The sequence below is a fragment of the Salmo trutta genome, chromosome 10, assembly GCF_901001165.1.
Source record: "Salmo trutta chromosome 10, fSalTru1.1, whole genome shotgun sequence".
Lineage (NCBI taxonomy): Eukaryota > Metazoa > Chordata > Actinopteri > Salmoniformes > Salmonidae > Salmo > Salmo trutta.
The window spans coordinates 36,281,931-36,306,723 of record NC_042966.1 but is presented as its reverse complement, the minus strand read 5'-3'; the positions used below and the strand labels follow the sequence as shown (position 1 = coordinate 36,306,723).

General features: G+C 40.9%; 1 protein-coding gene across 1 annotated transcript; it reads right to left on the bottom strand.

Moving 5' to 3' along the window:
• Window positions 1-1,587: 1,587 nt before the first annotated feature.
• LOC115200886 (discs large homolog 1-like protein) lies at window positions 1,588-19,858 on the bottom strand. The gene is made up of 7 exons (XM_029764002.1): window positions 19,676-19,858; window positions 10,145-10,218; window positions 9,682-9,777; window positions 9,073-9,142; window positions 8,437-8,511; window positions 3,233-3,324; window positions 1,588-1,592 (listed from the first exon to the last, which is right to left on the bottom strand). Exons 1-7 carry the CDS (start codon window positions 19,729-19,731, stop codon window positions 1,588-1,590), a joined length of 468 nt encoding a protein of 155 aa, XP_029619862.1. The 5' UTR covers window positions 19,732-19,858.
• Window positions 19,859-24,793: the final 4,935 nt, after the last annotated feature.

Sequence of the window (24,793 nt, the reverse complement as noted above, 5' to 3'; positions counted from 1 at the left end):
GTAACTAAATTGCTTTTTATTTCTATTGGAAGGATTTAATAATTTGCAATTATGTCTACTTATGATAAGGTACAATTATTATGTTTCTGTCTCCATATGATATGGTAAATATATCCAATGCAAAAAATACCTACTAAATGCAATTAATATTAATTTGCATATATTCCCATTAATTCCCGTTAATTCCCATTAATTCCCATGGAAAGTTTCCACCTCTGAATATTCCCCAAAATGTGCAACCCTAATTGTGGCTACAGCTAAATTCAATTCTCCATTTTAAAAGCACTTCAAACCCAAGAGCTGAGTCCAGAAAGGAGCCATCTCAGTCAGCTGCTGTTGGACCTAACCAACCAAGCTGACACCAGCACTGCTTCAAAATAAATCATTCAAATAAATAAAATGGTGACCCAATCAAAGGACTCTTATTTACAACATTGAAAAAAAACTAAACTAAATCCCAAAGCCGACTAAATTGCTATCTGGCCCTAAACAGAGAATATGATTTGGCTGATTATCTATTCTCTGTCAGAGATACGAAGCAGAGACAGATCCTTACCAAGTACCGGCTGAGTGACCACCTGGCAGAGACAGATCCTTACCAAGTACAGGCTGAGTGACCACCGATTGGCAATTGAAACCGGCAGACATAAAAAGACATGGCAACCCAAAGAGGAGCGTGTAGGTGGTCACTTCACGACAGGCAAGGCAGAGATAGAGATGCACTTTCTCCTTTACTCTGAGAAATATTACTCATCAACAGATGAACTGTTTGCAGAAATTACTACATTTATTCCAAGTTTTATCTGATTAAACCCAGAGGAAAAACAAAAAAATACTTATGGGTGAAGGAGCGAGCAATGGCTCCTTTTGTAGACAAATATGTATTTGCCTGCCATAGCCTGACACTGAACAATAATAAGCAGTAACTTACTTATTATTAGTATTATTGTTATTACTATTAATATTAGTATTATTGATTATTATTCCAAATAATAGTGGTACGGGTAGTTGGGTGATGGTAACAGTAGTAGTTTAATGATGGTGGTGATGGTGGTAGTAGAAGTAATGATGATGGTAGTTGCAGTACTGATGTAATGTTGAGGATGACAGTTATAACTTAATTATAGTTTTAGTAGGTATCAATATTAGAGGTAGAAATGCTTCTAGTGCTAATGGTAGTAGTAGGGATCGTTGTAGTATTAGTGTTAATGACGCCGGAGGGGGTGGCTGACTGTTTACGAGCTGTGCTATTTTTTAAAATATATTTCTTGCATTGTTTGTAACCTATTTTGTACATAATGTTGCTGCTACTGTCTCTTATGACCGAAAAAAAACTTCTGGACATCAGAACAGCGATTACTCACCTTGAACTGGACAAAAAAAAATCTTTAATGAGTCCGACGCGAAGGATATACTGCTTCTCAGAGACCAGGCCCAAATCTCTGTCAGTCACGTGAAGAAAAGACGGAAATACAAAGGGTGGAGGTCTGGGTGCCTTGTGTGAGAATTCGTCGGAGAGTGGGTCACCCGCCTCAACCATCCATTCTATTGGCCAATGTGCAATCACTGGATGCTCTCCGTTCAAGACTATCCTACCAACGAGACATAAAAAACTTGAATATCTTATGTTTCACCGAGTCGTGGCTGAACTTTGGCTGGGTTTTCCGTGCATCGGCAGGACAGAACAGCTACGTCTGGTAAGACAAGGGGTGGGGGTATGTATCTATTTGTCAATGACAGCTGGTGCATGATGTATTTTAAACAGGACAACAAGACCTTTAAACAGGTCAACACTCATAAGGCCGCGGGGCCAGACGGATTACCAGGATGTGTACTCAGAACTAGTGTCTTCACTGACATTTTCAACCTCTCCCTTATTGAGTCTGTAATACCTACATGTTTCAAGCAGACCACCATAGTCCCTGTGCCCAAGAAAGCGAAGGTAACCTGCCTAAAAGACTACAGCCCCGTGGCATTCACGTCGGTACCAATGAAGTGCATTGAAAGGCTGGTCATGGCTCACATTAACACCATCATCCCGGAAACCCTAGATCCACTCCAATTTGCATACTGCCCAAACAGATCCACAGATGACGCAATCCACACTGCCCTTTCCCACCCGGACAAAAGGAACACCTATGTGAGAATACTGTTCATTGACTAGAGCTCAGCGTTCAACAGTGCCTACAAAGCTCATCACTAAGATAAGGACTCTGGGAGTAAACACCTCCCTCTGCAACTGGATCCTGGACTTCCTGACGGGACGCCCCCAGCTGGTAAGGGTAGGCAACAACATCTGCCAGGATGATCCTCAACACGGGGGCCCCTCAGTGGTGCATGCTTAGTTCCCTCCTGTACTCCCTGTTCACCCATGACTGCGTGGCCAAGCACGACTCCAACACCATCATTAAGTTTGCCGACGACAACAGTGGTAGGCCTGATCACCGACAACTATGAGACAGCCTATAAGGAGGAGGTCATAGACCTGGCAGTGTGGTGCCAGGACAACAATGTGAGCAAGACAAAGGATCTGATCGTGGACTACAGGAAAAGGAGGGCCAAACGCCCCATCGACGGGGCTGTAGTGGAGTGAGTCGAGAGTTTCAAGTTCCTTCCTCTATTATTATTTACTAGCAATTTATATTATTATTATACATTATTTTATTATTGAATTTGAATGTGAGAAAGGGAATGTGGATGCGAATTCGGAGGGGTGTGAAAGGGATTATGGATGTGAATTAGGAGGGGTGTGATAGGGATTATAGATGTGAATTAGGAGGGGTGTGAAAGGGATTATAGATGCGAATTAGGAGGGGTGTAAAAGGGATTATGGATGTGAATTAGGAGGGGTGTGATAGGGAATATGGATGTGAATTAGGAGGGGTGTGAAAGGGATTATAGATGCGAATTAGGAGGGGTGTAAAAGGGATTATGGATGTGAATTAGGAGGGGTGTAAAAGGGATTATGGATGTGATTTAGGAGGGCTGTGATAGGGAATATGGATGAGAATTAGGATGGGTGTGAAAGGGAAATTAGGAAGATAATGGTTAATAGACTAGTGTTAGCTACATGCAGTTGAGGGGGGGAAGGGGGGATAACCAGGTCCTAGGTCAAGTGTGTGAGTTCCAAATTGTACCCTATTCCCTATATAGGGCCCTGGTCAAAAGTAGTGCACTAAATAGGGAATAGGATGCAATTTGGGATGCAATGGTCCTAGGTACAGAAACTCACCTGTAGAGAGCTGTGTAGGGGAGACCCTCCCTGAGCTTCCTTTAAAACTGCTGTGGGAGCCATACTTATTCATCAACTCAATGAACTCCCGCCTGGAGGACAGACAGACAAACAGACAAACAGACAAACAGACAGACAGACAGACAGACAGACAGACAGACAGACAGACAGACAGACAGACAGACAGACAACACAGTCAACTTCCTCAGAGAAACAGTACAGTAGAGCTCTGTCTCCCTCCCATGGTCACACACACACATTGATTTCAAGTGACATCTGAAAGGAGGAGACCCATTAAAAGTGGCTTCTTTGTTAGCAGTTGAGATTAGGATTATTTGAGCTAGATCAGGATGCTAATCCGGTTTAATCTCGAGGTAAAGAGTCTACTGTGTTATGTGTTCAGGTAAAGAGTCCTAAGTATGTCTTAGAAAGAAGGATTGGCCTTTTGGCCCCAACTGTCTGGTCTGGGAATCAGTCTGCCATTTATAGGGTTAGGGTTATACTGTACAGTGGGCTCCAAAAGTATTGGGGCAATTATGTTTTTTGTGATTTTGGTTCTCTACTCCAGCACTTTGGATTCGTAATAACATAATATAATTTAATAATATAATAATATAACATGCAGACTGTCAGATTTAATTTGAGGGTATTTTCATTCATGTCGGAGGAAGCGTTTAGAATTGTCAGCACTTTTTGTACATAGTCCCCCCCATTATAGAGGAGCAAAAGTATTGGGACAAATTCCATTGTATGTTAAAGTAGTAAAAAGTTAGGTATTTGGTCCCATATTCATAACACGCAATGACTACATCAAGCTTGTGACTCAACAAATTGGTTTGATGCCTTTGCTGTTTGTTTTGGTTGCGTTCCGGATTATTTTGTGCCCAATAGAAATTATTGGTAAATAATGTAATGTGTAATTTTGGAGTCATTTTTATTGGGAATAAGAATAGAATATGTTTCTATACACTTCTACATTAATGTGAATGCTACCATGTTTACGAATAATCCCCCCCAAAAAATGTGAATAATGATGAGGGAGAAAGTTAGACGCACAAATATCATATCCCCCGAAAATGCTAACCTCCCCTATTATTGTAATGGTGAGAGGTTAGCATGTCTTGGGGTTATGATATAAAATGCTACCCTCCCCTGTTATTGTAATGGTGAGAGGTTAGCATGTCTTGGGGGTATGATATAAAATGCTAACCTCCCCTGTTATTGTAATGGTGAGAGGTTAGCATGTCTTGGTGGTATGATATAAAATGCTAACATCCCCTGTTATTGTAATGGTGAGAGGTTAGCATGTCTTGGTGGTATGATATAAAATGCTAACCTCCCTTGTTATTGTAATGGTGAGAAGTTAGCATGTCTTGGTGGTATGATATAAAATGCTAACCTCCCCTGTTATTGTAATGGTGAGAGGTTAGCATGTCTTGAGGGCCTGACATTTGTGCGTTTATAACTTTCTCACTCATCATTATTCACGATTCATTCAGGATTATCCGTAAACATGGTAGCATCCACATTAAGGTAGAAGTGTATAGAAACATATTCTATTCTTATTCCCAATAAAAATGACTCCAAAATTACACACTACATTATTTACCAGTAATTTCTATTGGGCACAAAATAATCTGAAACACAACCAGAACAAACAGCAGATGAAAGATGGACGGATGGACAGACAGACAGTCTTCTTAATATGTCAGCCTGTATTCGTCTGGCTGTCCATCCGTTGGACCGTAGTGTGTGACCGGGCTGACAAACCGTGAAAAGCACAGGGGCCAGCAGAGTGCCAGGTCACTTTATGTTAGGCCCGGTGTACAAGACGGGGTGAGACCTGACAGGAGAGAGTAGAGTACACAGGACAGACGCCTTTCCTCAGCAGTTAGGAGGACTAGAGTCCCAGAGGATTTTTGGGCAGTGTTTAAATGTACCCAGTGTCTAAATGTACCCAGTGTTTAAATGTTTTAAATGTACCCAGTGTCTAAATGTACCCAGTGTTTAAATGTACCCAGTGTTTAAATGTTTTAAATGTACCCAGTGTTTAAATGTACCCAGTGTTTAAATGTTTTAAATGTACCCAGTGTTTAAATGTACCCAGTGTTTAAATGTTTTAAATGTACCCAGTGTTTAAATGTTTTAAATGTACCCAGTGTCTAAATGTACCCAGTGTTTAAATGTACCCAGTGTTTAAATGTTTTAAATGTACCCAGTGTTTAAATGTACCCAGTGTCTAAATGTACCCAGTGTATAAATGTACCCAGTGTCTAAATGTACCCAGTGTCTAAATGTACCCAGTGTCTAAATGTACCCAGTGTTTAAATGTTTTAAATGTACCCAGTGTTTAAATGTACCCAGTGTCTAAATGTACCCAGTGTCTAAATGTACCCAGTGTCTAAATGTACCCAGTGTTTAAATGTTTTAAATGTACCCAGTGTCTAAATGTACCCAGTGTTTAAATGTACCCAGTGTTTAAATGTACCCAGTGTTTAAATGTACCCAGTGTTTAAATGTACCCAGTGTCTAAATGTACCCAGTGTCTAAATGTACCCAGTGTTTAAATGTACCCAGTGTCTAAATGTACCCAGTGTCTAAATGTACCCAGTGTCTAAATGTACCCAGTGTTTAAATGTACCCAGTGTTTAAATGTACCCAGTGTCTAAATGTACCCAGTGTATAAATGAAGCCATCCCTGATTGGCAGATGAGTGTATACCCTGATTAGAAGTACCTGCTGCTCATCGGTTGCTCCCTTGTGTTCCCTACAAATGCTGTTTGAATGAAAAAGATGTGTACCTACACACTGAAGAAGGCTTCAAGCTGAAACGTCTCTCTCTATTTCAGAGCACCTCTGCCTTCAGATCAAGTCTTGATTTAGTATTTATTAGGATCCCCATTAGGATTAACATAATTAAAACATTAACAGAACACATCAATACATCACATTAGACATTATTACTCAAATATGAAACATTTACAATATAAAATGTACAATATTACAGTGTGTGTGTGTGTGTGTGTGTGTGTGTGTGTGTGTGTGTGTGTGTGTGTGTGTGTGTGTGTGTGTGTGTGTGTGTCTCTTCATGGCATGTATTGTGGGGTATGTATTGGTGTCTGAGCTGTGTGCTCGTTATTTGAACAGACAGCTTGGTGCTGTCAACATGTCAACACCTCTCACAAAGACCAGTAGTGATGCAGTCAATCTCTTCTCTTTTTTGAGCCAGGAGAGATTGACATGAATGTCATTGATGTTAGCTCTCTGTGTACATTTAAGGACCAGCCTTGCTGCTCTGTTCAGGGCCACTGTAGTTTGTCCTTCTTTGTGGCACTTGACCATATAACTGGGCAGTAATCCAGGTGTGATAAAACTAGGGCCTGTAGGACTTGTTTAGTTGATTGTTATGTCAAGAAAGTAGAGCAGCGTTTTATCACGGACAGATTTCGCCCCATCTTGTGCCAGGTCAGACTCTAACCAGTGCTCCTGGCACCTACTACTATACCCCGTTCAAAGGCACTTAAATCTTTTGTCTTGTCCATTCACCCTCTGAATGGCACACATACACAATCCATGTCTCAATTGTCTCAAGGCATAAAAATCCATCTTTAACCTGTCTCCTCTCCTTCATCTACACTGATTAAAGGGAATTTAACAGGTGACATCAATAATGGATCATGGCTTTCATTTGGATTCACCTGGTCAGTCTGTCATAGAAAGAGCAGATGTTCCTAATGTTTTGTACACTCAGTGTATACTTTGAAGTACGCTGGAAAATGTGTTGAATGTAATCGATTTTTTTTAAAACACCCTCCACACACAGGGGTTAACTGGGGTTGTGTTACTTCATGTTTCTACCATGACAGACGGCTTCCTGTGCTGACTGAGGTCAGAAGGAAACACCCTCACAGCTATGAATGAGTGTGCTTTCTCTGTCCTCTAATAAGCAGTTTTCTGAATCTAAACATCTGATACAGCCTCAAACACTGTTACACAACACTCAACCTATGTTCCCTAAAGCTTCCCCAAGGCTCTCTGTTTCTGTCACCCTATTCCCTATATAGTGCACTACTTTCGGCCAGGGCTCCGGGTTAGGAATAGAATATTCCTAATAAATGATATACATGATATATAATACATTATTATTATATTACATTATTAGAATAGTGTCCATTTCTGAGCAAACACAAACCAAAGTCCTTAATGTTCTTACTGTAGTGACCAGATTGTTTTATTTTAATCAAAATCAAATCAAGGGGCTTGTTACCACTCAGCTCCTAACCGTGTCTACCCTTGTTCGGTGACAACAATGTAGTGCTCTGACGTAGTGCACACTACCATACGTAGGCTACACACAAACGTACGTAGCCCTAGTCTAATAGTGATGGGGGAATAAATCGATACACTTTCATATTGCAATATTTGACTCCCAAGTAGTTTGGAAATAAATAAATAAAATCTGTACAGTACCAGTCAAAACGTTGGGAGAATGCCAAGAGTGTGCAAAGCTGTCATCAAGGCAAAGGGTGGCTACTTTGAAGAATCTCAAATATAAAATATATTTTGATTTGTTTAACACTTCTAGTGTTATTTCATAGTTTTGATGTCTTTACTATTATTCTACAATGAGAAAATAATAAAATAAAGAAAAACCCTTGAATGAGTGGGTGTGTCCAAACTTATGACTGGTACTGTATATAATATATAATAATCATATACCAAATCAAACAAGACTAAGAAAGGCGAAACTTCTGATAAAATAATAAAATACATGTAAAAGGGCAATTCCACCACTTTTCAACCTCCTAGTCATTATCTCCAGCACCATAACAGTGTCTATATTATGTGAAAACAGCCTATTTTCTATGTTCTGTGGTTAAAAAGAGAAGAAAGGTCCTAAAAATGCCTCTGTGACTTGACAGGTTAGGATTAAAACTTAAAAAGAAAAACAGTGATTTTCAAAACCTGCAATGAGTTTCTAGCCAGAGAAAATGTATCTTCTCTCTGCCCACAACACCGCGAATCTCATAGTGTTTGAAAATCACTGTTTTTAAAATATCGTCATCGGGCAGAATTTGTTTTACTTTACATTTTTTTAATTTTCTATAAAGCGCTGTTGTCACATATGTAGACACTGGTATTGTGCTGGAGATGAGGTTGAAAACTGGTGGAATTTCCTTTTAAATAAAGTCAGGCTTGGCTACCTGCTTTCATCGTCTCTGGCAACCATCAGAGACATGTGATTGGAGGCTGACGCTGACCGGAGGATATCCACCGCCCTATAGGACCACAGGAGAGAGGAGAGCACTACACCCGGGTTCAGGAAATTATACGTCCCAAATGGCACCCTATTCCCTTTATAGTGCACTACTTTTGACCAGGGCCCATAGGGAATAGGGTGCACTACTTTTGACCAGGGCCCATAAGGAATAGGGTGCACTCCTTTTGACCAGGGCCCATAGGGAATAGGGTGCATTACTTTTGACCAGGGCCCATAGGGAATAGGGTGCACTACTTTTGACCAGGGCCCATAAGGAATAGGGTGCCATTTGGGATACACAGAACATGGTTATGGAACTGACATAACACCTTCAGTCATTGTCGCCTCTAGAGGTCGACCTCTAGTCACCTCTATGTAGAGAACTGTTGTTTTTTAATTCAATGTGTGGCATTCAAGTATTACTCCTGAGTTGAAAGACAAACACCAATGTAACATACTTTGCATAGCATCCTTCCCACCTTAGGTTCAGAAGACCTAATGGCTAACGAATGATTAACAAACGACTAAACTCACATGACCTGATTATGGCCGAGTCTACCACTGTGCACTAATGACCTACCTCTCATTGGTTACTCCTCCTAAACTCATATTATTGACTTCCAAAATGAGGTCGCCCGTTCTAAGCCTCCCTGGAACACACAAATACACAGAGACAGAGAGAGAGAGAGAATGAGAGAGTGAAAGAGAGAGAGAGAGAACGGAGAGAATGAAAGAGACACCGAGAGAGAGAGAACGAGAGAGAATGAAAGAGACAGCGAGAGAAAGAGAGAGAAAGACAGTGAGAGAGAGAGTGAAAGATACAGCGAGGGAGAGTGAAAAAGAGCGAGAGAGAGGGAACGAGAGAGAATGAAAGAGAGTGCGAGCGAGAGAATGAGAGAATGAAAGAGAGAGCGAGAGAGAGAGAGACAGCGAGAGAGAGAGTGAAAGAGACAGCGAGAGAGAGAGTGAAAGAGACAGCGAGAGAGAGAGACAGGGAAAGAGAACGAGAGAGAGAGGGAAAGAGAGCGAGAGAGAGAAAGAGAGCGAGAGAGAGAAAGAGAGCGAGAGAGAGGGAAAGAGAGAGAAAGAGAGAATAAGAAAGAGCATTTTGCCATCGTCATCTGTAATAGAGGTTATTTATCAACATACAAAATTAGCCAAAAACAACAACAATCAGAAAGTAACGTACCATCCTGAGCAGCCAGCCCTCCCGGTAACACCCGCTTGATGAAGATCCCAAACTCCTCACGTGTCTGCTCTCTGTAGCCACCGATGATCTTCACCCCTGGATGAGGAACAAGAGATAGAAGCAACACCTAATATGAACCACCAGTGGATAAAGGTTATAGGGGCAATCTATTAAGCAGATAGTACATTTTAGGGCAATTGCGAGGTACAGTATCGGAGTTGCCACTATTTAGAATGTTGCGGTGCGTTAGCTCACTGCACAGCTCTTTTTGTGGTGGGAAATATCGCCCTTCGACTTGCTATAATAATAATAATTTGTTACTAGGGCCAGGAGTTTTTCCTTGACTACATAATCTGACCAGGGAAACCTCTGGGCCCCAGTTATAGCTGTATAAAACATATATAGACTATAGCTACATACATTCATAATGCATATCACATAAGAGGTCAAGTTGTATACTGACCCAGTCCTTTCTTGCAGTCGCAGAACTCCAGTCTCTCGATGGCCCGGTTGATGCCGTGAGGTCCCATGACGGTCCTGGAACACACAAACACCTTCTCTGTCACGTCACCCCAATGTTTACCCATTTAACGAATAAATATTCATTTAAACCCCTTCCTCGTGGATGGAAAGAGAAGAAGGCTCATGACGGATAGAGGAAGAGAATGGAAGAGAGAAGGAAGATAGATAGAGAGGACACCTCTCACAGCCACATGGTTCATCGGATGAGCTTTCATCTCCGGTCTCAAGATGTAATTGAATCATTGTCCAAAGGATTTCGTTAGAATAGGTTCCCAGAGCCACACCAATATGTTCCATAACCAGCTGTGGACTGGCTTTACAGACGAGCTGGGATGAGATGTGTCAGAAGCCGCCGAGACTGAGAGTGTGTGTGTAGGGACTGTGTGGTCTACGGAGCCACCAAAGTGTCTGGCAAGTGTGTGAGGCGAGTGTGTGAGGTGAGTGTGGTCTTCCAGAGCGGCTGCAAGTGTGTGTGGAGAGTTTGTGTCGGTGCGTTCTGAGTATATGTGGGGTCAGAAGCAGCCGCCAGACACAGACTGACAGGGTTTCAGCATCAGGGGAAAAACAAAAACACACCGTCTCATCTCTTCACAGGGACTTTGACTGGCAGCATCACATCAGCTCAGGCTGTCCAGACCAATCTCCCTCTGAGCCATTCACGGCATTAAAATGCTTCATATGACAGTAATAACCAAGGACTTACCCAATCTGAAAAGATTTGTTGTTGAGAATTAATGCCATTATGCTGGACGTGTACATTGTATGAGGACGGTCAAAAGGTTTTCCAGGCCACATCATGCGATCAGGAAAAACTCTTGGCCTTAATTATGTGTGTGTGTGTGTGTGTGTGTGTGTGTGTGTGTGTGTGAGTGTGTGTGTGTCAGTCATTGCATGCTGTGTCATCGATGGGAGTAAATGGTTTACAGCAGCAAAGCGCTTTTAGATATTTTCAATTATGAAAAAGTAATTACAGTCTAAACAGGTGCATTAGGTATTGGAAAACACTGCTGCCAATCTGCAGACCTGGGAGGACAGGACAGGGCTGGGAGGTAATCCTCTGGACAAACAGACAGATACAGGATGAAACAGAGGACAAAGCTGTGGGTTCAAACTAGGGCATTGGATGACTACAGTCAATACAATTAATTTCAAATGTAGTTTACGCACATCCAATAACTTGCAAGTGCTGTGTACAAAAATACACAGCACTTATACCCAAACACTGATACCCAAACACTGATAAATGCTCTGGCACAATAAACTGCGGGAGCATTTATTATATTTTACAGTCAATACAACAGTACATCTGCGGTCCAGACAGTTGTGGCTGTATGCTGTTTACTTTCTCCATGTACTGCGGTTCCAACTATTGTCTTGACTTGAAAGCTTTCATAAGACTTCCTATCAGATGATCATTAATTGGGGCTTTCTTTTTCCAACAGCTGCTCGACCTCTGTGTTTAATCTATTGCCCTTCAGCTTGTGCAATTTACCCAGCACCTGTTCTGTATACTTGGCGGCCAGACCTTTCACTAATTTGTGCTTTACTTGGATGACATTTGTTATGGATACAGGTATCCTGTGTGTGTATTTCTTTTCTCTCCTTCTCCCCTACTCACAGGTGGCAATCATCATTCCCTAATCAGTCACTAATCAGAAGACACACCTGCTCCTTTTCCCTTACCCAATCACATCCCCTTTCCCTTACCCAATCACATCCCCTTTCCCTTGGTTTAAAAGTATCCCAATCAGTTGTTTCTGCAGTTATCGCTCTTTCGTTTTTGAACCTATATGTCACTTTGTGCTTTAGCCTGTGAGTATTGTATTGTTATGGTGTATGACTGTTTGTTGGTGGGAAAAGGGGATAACCAGCCAAGTCGCCCGTGGGCCTACATTACCTGTAGGAAATAAATACCCTAGTTAGAACTGGGTGGACCACCCACTGTATTTCTGGTTAGTTAGCTGTTCTTAAAGCAGGCTAGACTAGCTTAGGGGTTTGTTTGGATATTTATTATTTATTTCCTTGGGTCCAGCTCAGCCCCTTTTTCCCCCACACCCCATTTACCGTGTGTTTGAAATAAACCTGAAGTTTTTGACGGTAGATTTAAGTTCTGTCTGTGGTTTTTCGTTCTCACTGTTACTTTTTCACTGGTGTGTTTTGCATGAGATATGTTACGGGTCTCGTTTCCATCCCCCCCTAGACTGCAGGGCAAAAGGGGTTCGTAACAACATTGGTCATGAAAAGAAACCACCTTTTTTCACCACGGGTACTGTTACCAGAATCAAGCTCCAGTTCACGGACTTATAGGTTGTTGTTTTCATCAAATATCTCTTGTGTCGTGTCTGGACTATCATTAAATGTAAAGACTGTATATTATCAAATCAATTGTCTGTGCAATTTAATTATGCGATTAAACTAATCATGTAGCTTTCATTAACTAGGAATTTGGGGCACCATGGTAAAATGTTGTTTATAGTGTAAATTTCCCAAATATAACTCTTCAGATTTTCATATCTTATCAAAACAGTCGCTCATTAATTATTATTACCTCATCAGTTCATTACTGAACATCGCAAACCCTTGGATATCTGTACGAATCCTAGCCTAAATCACGAATCAGCGATATACAAATTGGCTTAATTATTTATTTACTAAGTAACTAAATAATCACACAGAATTACATGAACAAACAGTAGACATTTGGGTTACTACATGATACAAAGAAAAGGTCCCTTGCTGTTGATGCCGATATGACGGCTTAGTAGACAAAGGAAAGGGGTGGGGACTGAGAGAGCGGGAAAGACAAAATGGATTCACTACACACAATTGATAATTATATTCATTGAAATGCTAATACTTTACACATGAACGCTCATTCGAGAATAATTGCAATGTATATATTTACGCTCATATGTCGTTGTTGTCTTCTCTGTTGGAATCGCTGGTCCGTCTGCTGGAGAGTCAGTTCATCAGAGAGTCTCTGGTTAACTTTCCAAGAAGTCACAATGTCTTTCGTGGTTGTAGCTTTCTCCGCGACTCTGGATAGTGTCTGTTGTAATGGATACGTTAGGCCTACAGATGGTCATTGCATAGAATAGATGCTTCTGCGGTTGTCGGTAATCTTGTACTAGATTTACGTACTTTCCAGCTGCAGATTAGTAATTATAGGTCTAAGATTTGCTCTTATTCTTTAGTGATCGATAGTTTCAGAGTTTAACAATTTCCAGCCGTGTAGCCACAACTACAGCTGTATGGTCTCCGTGGCCTATAGAATTGTAGCCATTCCAACGTGAGGACTCTGTCCTGGCGTTCTCTGACTTAATGTACATTTTCAAGGAAGTGGGTTTTAGACTCTGTGGAAGAAGGGGGGGGGGGTTCTATAATGCCTAATGTGATGTCTGGGCTCACAAGGGTGTGGCCATTGACTTGTTAAAACTTTATAACTAAACAAGTATCTCGTATAGAAGGCCAACATGATATTACATCTTCTCACAAATAGTTTTATATTCAATCATATATTTACACAACATTCAGATAGAAAACTGAGACATGTACACTTCCAAAGCTACCATTATTCTGTGCTACCCTCCTTCCTGATGTCACAAAATAAAACAACTTCGACAGGATTGTTCTTTACATACCCACGGACCATTCCCACATTCTCAAAAATATAAATATTGTTTAATCCTCCAATTTGGGGGGATTAGAAGTTGTCATGACCGGCCAGCTCGAGTCAGGTTACAGTGGACCACAATCCTACAGCGAGATCTCTCACACCCACCAGAGGGGAAGAGATCGAGAGGTATGGAGATAGGGGGGGTTTATGACACCTCACGCCCATTGTAAATCTAAGGCAGCAGACAAAATTCCTTTGTCCTCTCACTATGGTGAACCGGCCTCAGAACATTAACATGCAATAAATGGACTTTGGGACAATATGTTTCGTCAGCCACAACGGTGGTAATGACGATAGATGGAATATGAAAATGAATGGGCTGGCAGGTAGCTTAGTGGTTGGGCCAGTAACCGAAAGGTTGCTAGATCAAATCCCTGAGCTGACAAGGTAAAAATCTGTCATTCTGCCCCTGAACAAGGCAGCTAACCCACTGTTCCTAGGCCATCATTGTAAATAAGAATTTGTTCTTAAATGACTTAAATATAAAATTAATGTCATTTTTGTTATGTTATTAAAAGTTAAAGGACGATGTTATAACAAAAACATGTTTTTGTAAAGATCAAATGATGAAATGTTTTTGTAAAGATAAAATGTGGAGGTATTTGTCTAAATTGGATCTAAGTAAAATCCAGACCTTGCCTCGTAACTTGATATGCCCAGAGAATTGCCCTAAAGGCAGAAACGTCCATTTCTGACCCGAGGGTATAAAACATGTGAGTTAAGAATTAACATATCAGACTAAGTGACCCTGAGCTGCAGCCAAGGTCTGAGTGGTCAGCAAACCCAAAACGCAACACGAGGTTGAAGAAGACAAAGGAACCTTTAACAACCTATGCTACGGACGAGTAGGTGTATCTAAAGGGGGTGAATTCAAGCAGGACCACCCGGTCACCACTCTCTAAGGAATCGTGTGTCTACACTGTTTTCCTTCCCGCGCTGGAAGCATCCACACGGCTGATTAGCCCTCCTCCGAAGACACCTTTTCAGAGCAAGAATGAGGAAACAGACCACTAAGAGAAAGGACACTGACATCGTGAGGAGAAACAGAGAGTTACACCCGGTAACCGAACACGGACCGTCATCAAAGAAGACGGAATCCGGTCCACGCAGAGACACCCCATCGGAGACTTTCAACACGTAATTACATCATTATATTCTGACCCATAAGAGCGGAAGTTCGGGGCAAGGTTAGGGTTAAAATAAGCATAGCTGACAAATGCACCCAAGTGTGTTTTTCTCCCCATTTTGTGTAACATGTGTCATATTGTGATGGTCCGCTAGGGACCTGTTTTATCATACTAAGTTCTAATCAATAGCCTAGACTGTGTATTTGTGTATCTTTTATTATCATTTTAGCATAAATAATCAACTCAATTGGTGTGGTACAGACTTATTTGGCGAGATTCGGGTTTGTGCAGATTCCCGGATTATGCGACGTTCAGAATGAGACTGTAGAGGAAATTGATCAATTAGCGACTGTTGTAAAATCGATATTCTGATATTCTTTGAGTTAATTTGGGAATTAGAAACTCAATAAAGCTAAAACTTTCCCATGGTGCCACAGGTTAATGAGTTAATAATTGCCTTATTCTTTTAATCACATAATTATAAACCGTTAATCATTCGACGAGCAGCAGTCATCACATTAATCAATACAACGTCACCACAGAGTTGAACAAAGAGAAGCTCTTTGTTCCATAGGTTTCTTCCCTCTCTCTTTCTTCTTGACCAGGGGGAAGAGAGTCTCTGCCAGGAATTTATGACCTGTTGTTAAGTCATAAAACTTGGTGGGAGAGAGAGAGTGAGAGAGGGGGGAGCCACGATATACACCCCAAAGGGCCATATCGTGACATCTGCTACATGTGCTGACTAATCAAAACATGACCTGGTCTATAAAAAAAAAGTTACAAATATCACCTGGTCAGACCATTACTCCAGTTCCAGTTGTCTGATAGGTACTGTTTGGCGTAGCACAGAATTTTTGACCAACCTTAACTTGTCGATACTTCCTCAATTCCTGACTTGGAAGACAACCAATGTCTTCTAAAAGTCCATGTCTAGTTTCAGGGGGTTTGTTTGAATTTAGAAAATGCTCCGTTATTAAATGTAATTTATTTTTTGCTCCATGAAGTAATCCAACAATTTGTACGCCGCCATCTTGTCTATTCCAAATCTTCCCTCATTATTGAGACAGGTGGTTGTCATGTTCAAAGTGCTGCATGTCATGATGATGTCTCAATCAACGAGAGAAGATTTTAAATAGACAAGATGGCGTCGTACACATTGTTGGATTACTTCATTAAGCAAAAAAACTGATTTCATTTCATAACGGAGCATTAGACAACTAGACATGGACGTTTAGAAGACATTGGTTGTCTTGCAAGTCGAGAATTGAGGAAGTATCACCAAGGTTGGTTGAAAATTCTCTGTGCTATGCCAAACAGTACCTAACCTGTAACGGCTAATGTAGCGTCATAATTGCCTGTTACAAACTGCTAGGTAATACATGCCTTGTCATAGCAGACCTACTCACATTTGCTATCCTATAGCTTTCATCATCCAACACCCTGTCAGCTTATGGACCGATTTAGAGTTGAGGAATGCTTTTACAACAGATCCCTGCGTAACTAAAGCATGTGCATAAATCTTTCATTGATGTCAATGGGAAAATTATATATAAATACTCAGATGTTCACGGAGTGTCGGCATGTTTGTCTCTGACCTGCTCATGACCCTGGAAGTAGCAGAGGAAAAGGGTTCAGCTAGAGGTTAACACTCCAGATTTAGGAAGAGCTGACCTGGTTTCCTGAGTTTCCGTCAGCGGCAGCCGCTGATTGGCTGAATACCCGGAGCACCAGGTGGTTGGCGTTGTCAGCAAAGCATTATGACAGATATATGATGACAAGTTTTCGAACTACCGGTAGTTTCTTTGAGAAGATATATAAAGCGATCTGTGAATTTGAACAACAGCATAACTACACCTATTTCCATCTTGCATGTCAAAAAAACGAATGACTACTGCTGTACATGCTGCCACTGTTTTGAACGGATTAGATTGTGCTAGAACGAGCAGCAAGCTCATGAACAAACGAGTGCACCAGGGAGAATGGTCATCACTAGTTACCACAGCTACAGTCATAAACCCAGCCTATTTCTACAATTTCTTCTTCTTTAAAACCAACCCTAACAACATTAACCACACTGCTAACCTTATGCCTAACCCTAGCCTTAAATTAAAACCAAAAAGCTAATTTTTGTTTTCATGAATTTTTACAATATGGCTGTGGTTAGTGGATACCAGGGAGAACGCAACAAGCATGCAGATGCAATAAGTGAAAGCATGATCTAACTGGGGATAGCTAGTTAACATATTGTCACAAAGCATGATCTTCTAGCCAGGTAACTTTCATTCTGAAATAACTTCATATTTCAGAGTTAGTCAGATATTAGTTTAGAAAGAGTTGAAATTGGCATGGAAAGGGAAAGGGGGATACCTAGTCAGTTGTACAACTGAATGCATGGTAGACATACCCATTTTAGCGCCTCAGGGAGGTCCATTTACTTTGTGCTGTTATGATTTATGCTGCAGTTCGCCCTGAAAATACCTGGTAAAACAATTCAAGCAATGTTCACGGAGGCGGAGCTGCTGTTGACAGTCACTGAGGGGCAAAGTAGTAAGTAACTGAACAGATTGTTTTGAACAATATATTTTTCAAACAGGAAAATGTACACATTTACTGCACTTTCATGAGCATTTAAAACATTTAAACCAATAATTATATAATCTATATTTTTCTTTAAATAAAAATATATTCACTTTTTTTTTTTTACCCGTCACATATTATTAATTTTGACCAATCACAAGTGGGACTCTGTCCTTAACACCGTAATAGACATGCCACCTCTGGTTTCCGTTCATGAAGGAATAGAGGGAAGAGGTATTTTCTATGGCCCGTCTCTGCCCTGCTCATGACCATGGAAGTAGCAGAGGAAAAGGGTTCAACAAGAGGTTAACACTCCAGCTTTAGGAAGATCTGACCTGGTTTCCTGAGGTTCCTCTCTCTGCCTCTTCTTTCCCTTCCTATTGACTACTCTCGTTTCATCATTACCACCTCCTTTCATTTACTCTCCTGTCCTTCTTCCCTTCCATCCTTTCCTCTCCTGTCATTTCTGCGTCCTCTCCCCCATTTCCCCTCCCATATTGTCCTCTTCTTTCCTCCGTCCTCTACTCTTCCCCATCCCCGTTCACAACAAAAGCCCACATTTCTAAATTTAGCCCAGGAGATTACACTAACCAATAGACAAATGGCCAAGACAGACTCCGAAGGCTCATAGCAAGATCACTAAACAGCTGTTGTTCCTGTAGCCTACAAAAGGACTATAATGTATTATTTGTTTTATATAGCCTACAGTGTCACATACACACTGTATAACCCTTTACAATCAATAAACACTACAATAGACATTGTAGTGAGTGAGTCATTGTACACCAAAAAAACACAAAGGTTCTTAAATGGTTCTTCCTCAGCTCTTAATGTTCCTTGCCCGATAAATAACCTTTTGAGTTAACTGTGGGGTTCTTGAGTGGCATCTACAGTTCTTCAGAATTCTAAAAGGTTCTTGTATGTATTGAAGCCTGCAGATGTGTACCTTTCATAGTACACAGCAAATTGGCCAATCCTATTGTTTTTACGGTCATTTATTGGCAGCCAGTTACCTGTAAGTTACTGTAAAAAAAAGTACAGTATGTTAACGTAAATTGTAAATTTACAGTAATTTACTGTTAAATCAAAGTTTATTCTGAATTTACGGTAACATACTATACTTTTTGGGGGGAGTAATTAATGTAACTTACTGCCATAAGCTACCATAAGAACAGGATTTTTTTGTTTTCCAGTGTATGAGTTTCAGGCCATTGTATTAGGGTTAGGGTTAACAACAACTAGGCCCTCAAAAGAAGGCATTATGAAATATGCATTGTTTTTTCTTAAAATTACATTTTAATTACAACATATTCACTTAGGATCTCACTTGGTGAAGGCAAAAGGACTGAAAATCAAAGAATGCAACAACCACAGTCATGGGTGGTACTGGTAACTCTAAAATTCACTCCAAAGGCACCCTGGGAAATATGCAAATAAGCTTAAAACCCTACAGCAGGGCTATTGAATTCCAGTCCTGGAGGATTTTTGTATGGTTCTTCAGAGACACTAAAATAGTTCCCCCATGGCATTGCTCTCAATAACCTTATTTGGTTCCTAATTGCACCTTTATTTATAAGAATGTAGTGAGTTACTTGCGGAGTGGCGACGGAACAGTTAGAACAAACATGTAACTGATCACTTAATACGGGCTAATCTGTCTTCCCTTCATCCTCCTGCTGTGACAGGACTGGCCAGGAGCGGTCACAGGGCTCCAGCTGCTATAGGCCATTTATAAACCTCCCTCTATAGGATACACTTCCATCTCTAACTCTACATATGTAGTGCAGCTAAACTCGTTCATTACAGCACTGCAAAGAACAGTCAAGTAAACATACACATTAAGGCTCACTTGTTGCTTCCCCTGCACAAGTCTCTGAGCAACACACACACACACGCACGCACACACCTCCTCCTACTGTAAGGCTCAACAGAGGTGAAAGGAAGTAGAATTTTAGATGCGACGAAAAGTAAATTACTGTACATATTTTCACCCTTCAATTTAAAAAATGACTTAAAAAGAGAAACTAGATTAAGAGTGAAGAAGAGGGTGATTAAGCAAATAGAGGGAAAACAAATTGAAAGAGGGACATACCAGTATAGCAGAGATAGCCCATCGAATCGTTCTGCCTCCTTAGGCAGTAGTGCCATCGCACAGAAAGAGAGACTGAATCACTTTCTCAAACACACACAGACAGGGAGATAAAAACACACCCCCACACAGACACACACACACAGATATTACAGAGCCATGGGAGATGAGAGCAGTCAGTTGTTTGGAGAGAGATGAGACACTAGCAGTTTAAACAGTTGGAAGAGAGAGAGAGAGAGAGAGAGAGAGAGAGAGAGAGAGAGAGAGATTGAAATCCGCCGAGTCAGAGAGAGAACACGCCTGCCTATCTTTACCACTAATCCCTCCTGATACGCGTCCATCACGCACTGCCTGCGCCTCACCTCTCTTTCCACTGTCGCCGGGAGTCAGGGAGACACACACCACACAATCTAAGAAACATACCCACAGTCACACATCCACACACTCAAACTGACGACGTACCTCTTTCCAATCAGCAATCACGGAGAGACAGAGGGACTGAAAGGAGGGAGAACAGAAAAACAAATAGGTCAAAGTACACATCCATGCAATTACAGCTATTAGGAAGAGAAAGATGCGTAACACTTTATTTGGATACCCCGTTCTCCCCAATTAAGGTGCAACCTCCTGTGCTTACCCCTTACCCTAACCCCAGGGCCGGCACTAGCCTTCACATGATTACCGGAATTCATGGAGGCACCACCCTATTATAGTTTACTTGTTTATTAAATCAGGGGTTTATTTATTAGTCAGATTCCATTGCAAAATGTTTGGCCTCTATCATTCTCTATGGGAGGGACCTACCTGAATTTGTAAAATAGAAACTCTGGTTTTCATTGCAAAACTTTTTCAGTTTGGAGTAAATTGTTTCCATTGCTAAATGTTTTGTAACAGAATCCGACTAATGAATACACCCCAGGTCAACAGTCAACTTCACACACACATTTTCTCTGAATATTTCTACAAGCAAAGGCAGATTTAGTATATGAGGGCTATGGCGATAATTACAATTCCTTCCTTGAGAAATCTTTTAGTCCCAGGAACCGCTCTGCCACGTCCACAATAATGTCCATCTTCCAACACCATGGAGTCCTTTCATTCCCTCCACCTTTTTGACAGCCACTACATATGAAATGTTCCGGACGGCCCTGACTTTGGCAACCTCATTCTCTTTCACCCTGGTCAGAGCCCTAGAATAAATAAACCCTTGCACATCAGAATATTGTAATAAATCGATGTTCCTTTGGTGTAGCCTGTCATTTTACTGGAAGAAATGCTTAATTCTGCAGGAGTTGATATTACGGCTGTGACAGGATATGGAACAACAGTCAGTATCCAGATGTCAGTTTCCGTTTAACCAATCAGAACAGTAGGCTACAGTCCCCTTGACTTGCCATAGGCCTATTTGAAGTCCCTGTCTTGTGACTGTCAAATGTGTATGGCTCCTCCCCACTGGGCACAGATGTCAATTCCATGTCTATTCTACGTTGTTTTAATGTCATTTCATTGAAATGACATGAAAAAAAGTTGTGTTTGCCCAGTGGGTCACAATCTTCACACATAACATAGGCACGGCTATCATCATCCGCTTTTACCACTTCACCAAATCATTACTCTCCCTTCGCTTTATTTCAACTCTCCATGACACATATTTTCTCTTATTGAATTAAAACACCCACATTGTCCTTTTTGCCTCAGTGAATCTACTTTAACTTTTTCTGCTAGTTCCCATAAGCGGTTTTTTTCAATTTGTGTGTAGGCTATTTGGCGCGTGTAAAGTTATGCCCTAAAGCTTAGGCATTAATGCCAGATGTGTATTGTATTGTTATGTCTATATTCAACCCTACCACCACCCACCAGCCCTTCATCCACACAATACTTCATGACTCTAAACCTACCTTCCCTGAGGATGAGGATATAAACCACAGGTTATGAGTCATCCAGTGTATCACTACTAGTCAAACTCAGTTTTACAGCTCAACTACAGTTCCTGTCCTGGCCAGTCTAGTGAGATACTGTGGATCCAGCTGATGTATTGATTACTCTCTCACTCTGTTCAGTCAGGTGTGGGTGCGCCTGCATTTGAAAAGATCTTAGACCTCAGCCTACCTCTCTCCTTTCCTCACTTTTATCCATAGCAACTTACATTTCATGTTTAGGTATGGGTGATCCGGGATATTGAACACACCATCGTTGTGTTGTAAGCGCCACTCTACCAACTGAGCTACAGAGGATCATGCTCTCTCTCTCATATATTGCAAGGCAGATAATAAATCAATGAGCCTACATTTATCAGTATGCCATCAGTAACCTGATTTCAGATGTGTCCATATAAACATGATTATTAGCGAAGCATGTAAACGTTGTAATCGAACAATTATATTAATCTGACTATTATTGTGTCGGCGAACAATGAACTAAAACGTCAAAAGAATCATGAGTCTACAAGCCGTCTCTTCACCATAGGGGCATATTGGAGCTGTCAAATATGACTGAAACGTATAAAACTGTGCATCAAACAATGTACAATTGTGATTGCTAGGCGTACAAATAAGATTATTAATGTATATATTGGAAGCGAAGTCTAGTTGCGGCCGCAACCGGACTAGATTGTGAACGACTCAGTGCGGAATCCAACTGCTTGACTGCCGCGGGGGATATTTGCCTAGTAGGCGATCGTTCGCCGAACCGCAGCAGCCACCCGAACGATTCGTTCTCCGGTGTTGAGAGCAGAGGCAGGCTGTGTATGTTTTGGTTCTACAAAGCTGTGTCCATCGATAACATTCAATAATCAATTCATTGCATTCATTCATTCTTACACAATGCATTCATTTATCCGTTATTTCCATTCTCTATGCTTCCTGCAACATTACCGATTTTTCTGCGAGCACATGATGATACTGTTGGTGGTCGGAGCACGTCTCTGGAGCCGCTGAACCCAATCATGTCCAACTGCAGCCCTCAACTCGGGGCATTCCTGCATGTGGGCATTCTTGCATGGTCATTCAATTTCTATGTCACTTTTTAATGCTAAGGTTGCAAACATATATTATGACAAATAGAATTGAAACTTGTATCTCATTACGGTAAATGGTGATTGTAAAAGCTATAATTGTAATGGCTTTGCAGATAAGAAAAGACAAATCAGCATTTACCTGGCTAAAAGACAAGGAATAGAATATCTATTGTTTACAGGAAACTCATGCAACAATTTTAGATAAAGTTGTGTGGAAAAAGTACTGGGGGGGAGGCAAAATATACTTATCCCATGGGCAAAGAACCTCAAAATATACTTATCCCATGGGCAAAGAACCTCAAAATATACTTATCCCATGGGCAAAGAACCTCAAAATATACTTATCCCATGGGCAAAGAACCTCAAAATATACTTATCCCATGGGCAAAGAACCTCAAAATATACTTATCCCATGGGCAAAGAACCTCAAAATATACTTATCCCATGGGCAAAGAACCTCAAAATATACTTATCCCATGGGCAAAGAACCTCAAAATATACTTATCCCATGGGCAAAGAACCTCAAAATATACTTATCCCATGGGCAAAGAACCTCAAAATATACTTATCCCATGGGCAAAGAACCTCAAAATATACTTATCCCATGGGCAAAGAACCTCAAAATATACTTATCCCATGGGCAAAGAACCTCAAAAGGGGTGATTAATTAACAATAATTTTGTGCAAACAGATCCCAAGGCAGATTAATGATTTTAAATATGTTATTGGATCATAAACAGATATGGCTCAATCTATACGGTCCAAATAAGGATCATACATGCTTCTTAGAAAATGTATCAAACCTACAAGCAAGACTCTATTATTATGGTGGGAGTTTATAATACGGTTTTAAATACCTTAATGGACCATAAAGGAAATCACACTACAAACTATCACCCTCATGCTCTTAAGGAAATCATGAATGTCATGGATATATTGGAACTAGTGGATATATGTTGGCTTCAATAACCTGACCTAGTGAGATATACATGGAGGAGGTTTAATATCCTGACCTAGTGAGATATACATGGTGGAGGTTTAATATCCTGACCTAGTGAGATATACATGGTGGAGGTTTAATATCCTGACCTAGTGAGAAATACATGGAGGAGGTTTAATATCCTGACCTAGTGAGAAATACATGGAGGAGGTTTAATATCCTGACCTAGTGAGATATACATGGAGGAGGTTTAATATCCTGACCTAGTGAGATATACATGGTGGAGGTTTAATATCCTGACCTAGTGAGATATACATGGTGGAGGTTTAATATCCTGACCTAGTGAGATATACATGGTGGAGGTTTAATATCCTGACCTAGTGAGATATACATGGTGGAGGTTTAATATCCTGACCTAGTGAGATATACATGGTGGAGGTTTAATATCCTGACCTAGTGAGATATACATGGAGGAGGTTTAATATCCTGACCTAGTGAGATATACATGGAGGAGGTTTAATATCCTGACCTAGTGAGATATACATGGTGGAGGTTTAATATCCTGACCTAGTGAGATATACATGGTGGAGGTTTAATATCCTGACCTAGTGAGATATACATGGAGGAGGTTTAATATCCTGACCTAGTGAGATATACATGGAGGAGGTTTAATATCCTGACCTAGTGAGATATACATGGAGGAGGTTTAATATCCTGACCTAGTGAGATATACATGGAGGAGGTTTAATTTCCTGACCTAGTGAGATATACATGGTGGAGGTTTAATATCCTGACCTAGTGAGATATACATGGAGGAGGTTTAATATCCTGACCTAGTGAGATATACATGGAGGAGGTTTAATATCCTGACCTAGTGAGATATACATGGAGGAGGTTTAATATCCTGACCTAGTGAGATATACATGGAGGAGGTTTAATATCCTGACCTAGTGAGATATACATGGAGGAGGTTCAATATCCTGACCTAGTGAGATATACATGGTGGAGGTTTAATATCCTGACCTAGTGAGATATACATGGAGGAGGTTTAATATCCTGACCTAGTGAGATATACATGGAGGAGGTTTAATATCCTGACCTAGTGAGATATACATGGTGGAGGTTTAATATCCTGACCTAGTGAGATATACATGGTGGAGGTTTA

Coding starts and splice junctions, on each gene's coding strand:
- LOC115200886 (XM_029764002.1), bottom strand. CDS start 19,731: ATGGCACTACTGCCTAAGGAGGCAGAACGATTCGATGGGCTATCTCTG. Junction 10,219..19,675: donor GGGCTATCTCTGCTATACTG/GTATGTCCCTCT, acceptor TGTGTGTTCCAG/GACCGTCATGGGACCTCACG. Junction 8,512..9,072: donor GGAGGAGTAACCAATGAGAG/GTAGGTCATTAG, acceptor GTGGTCCTATAG/GGCGGTGGATATCCTCCGGT.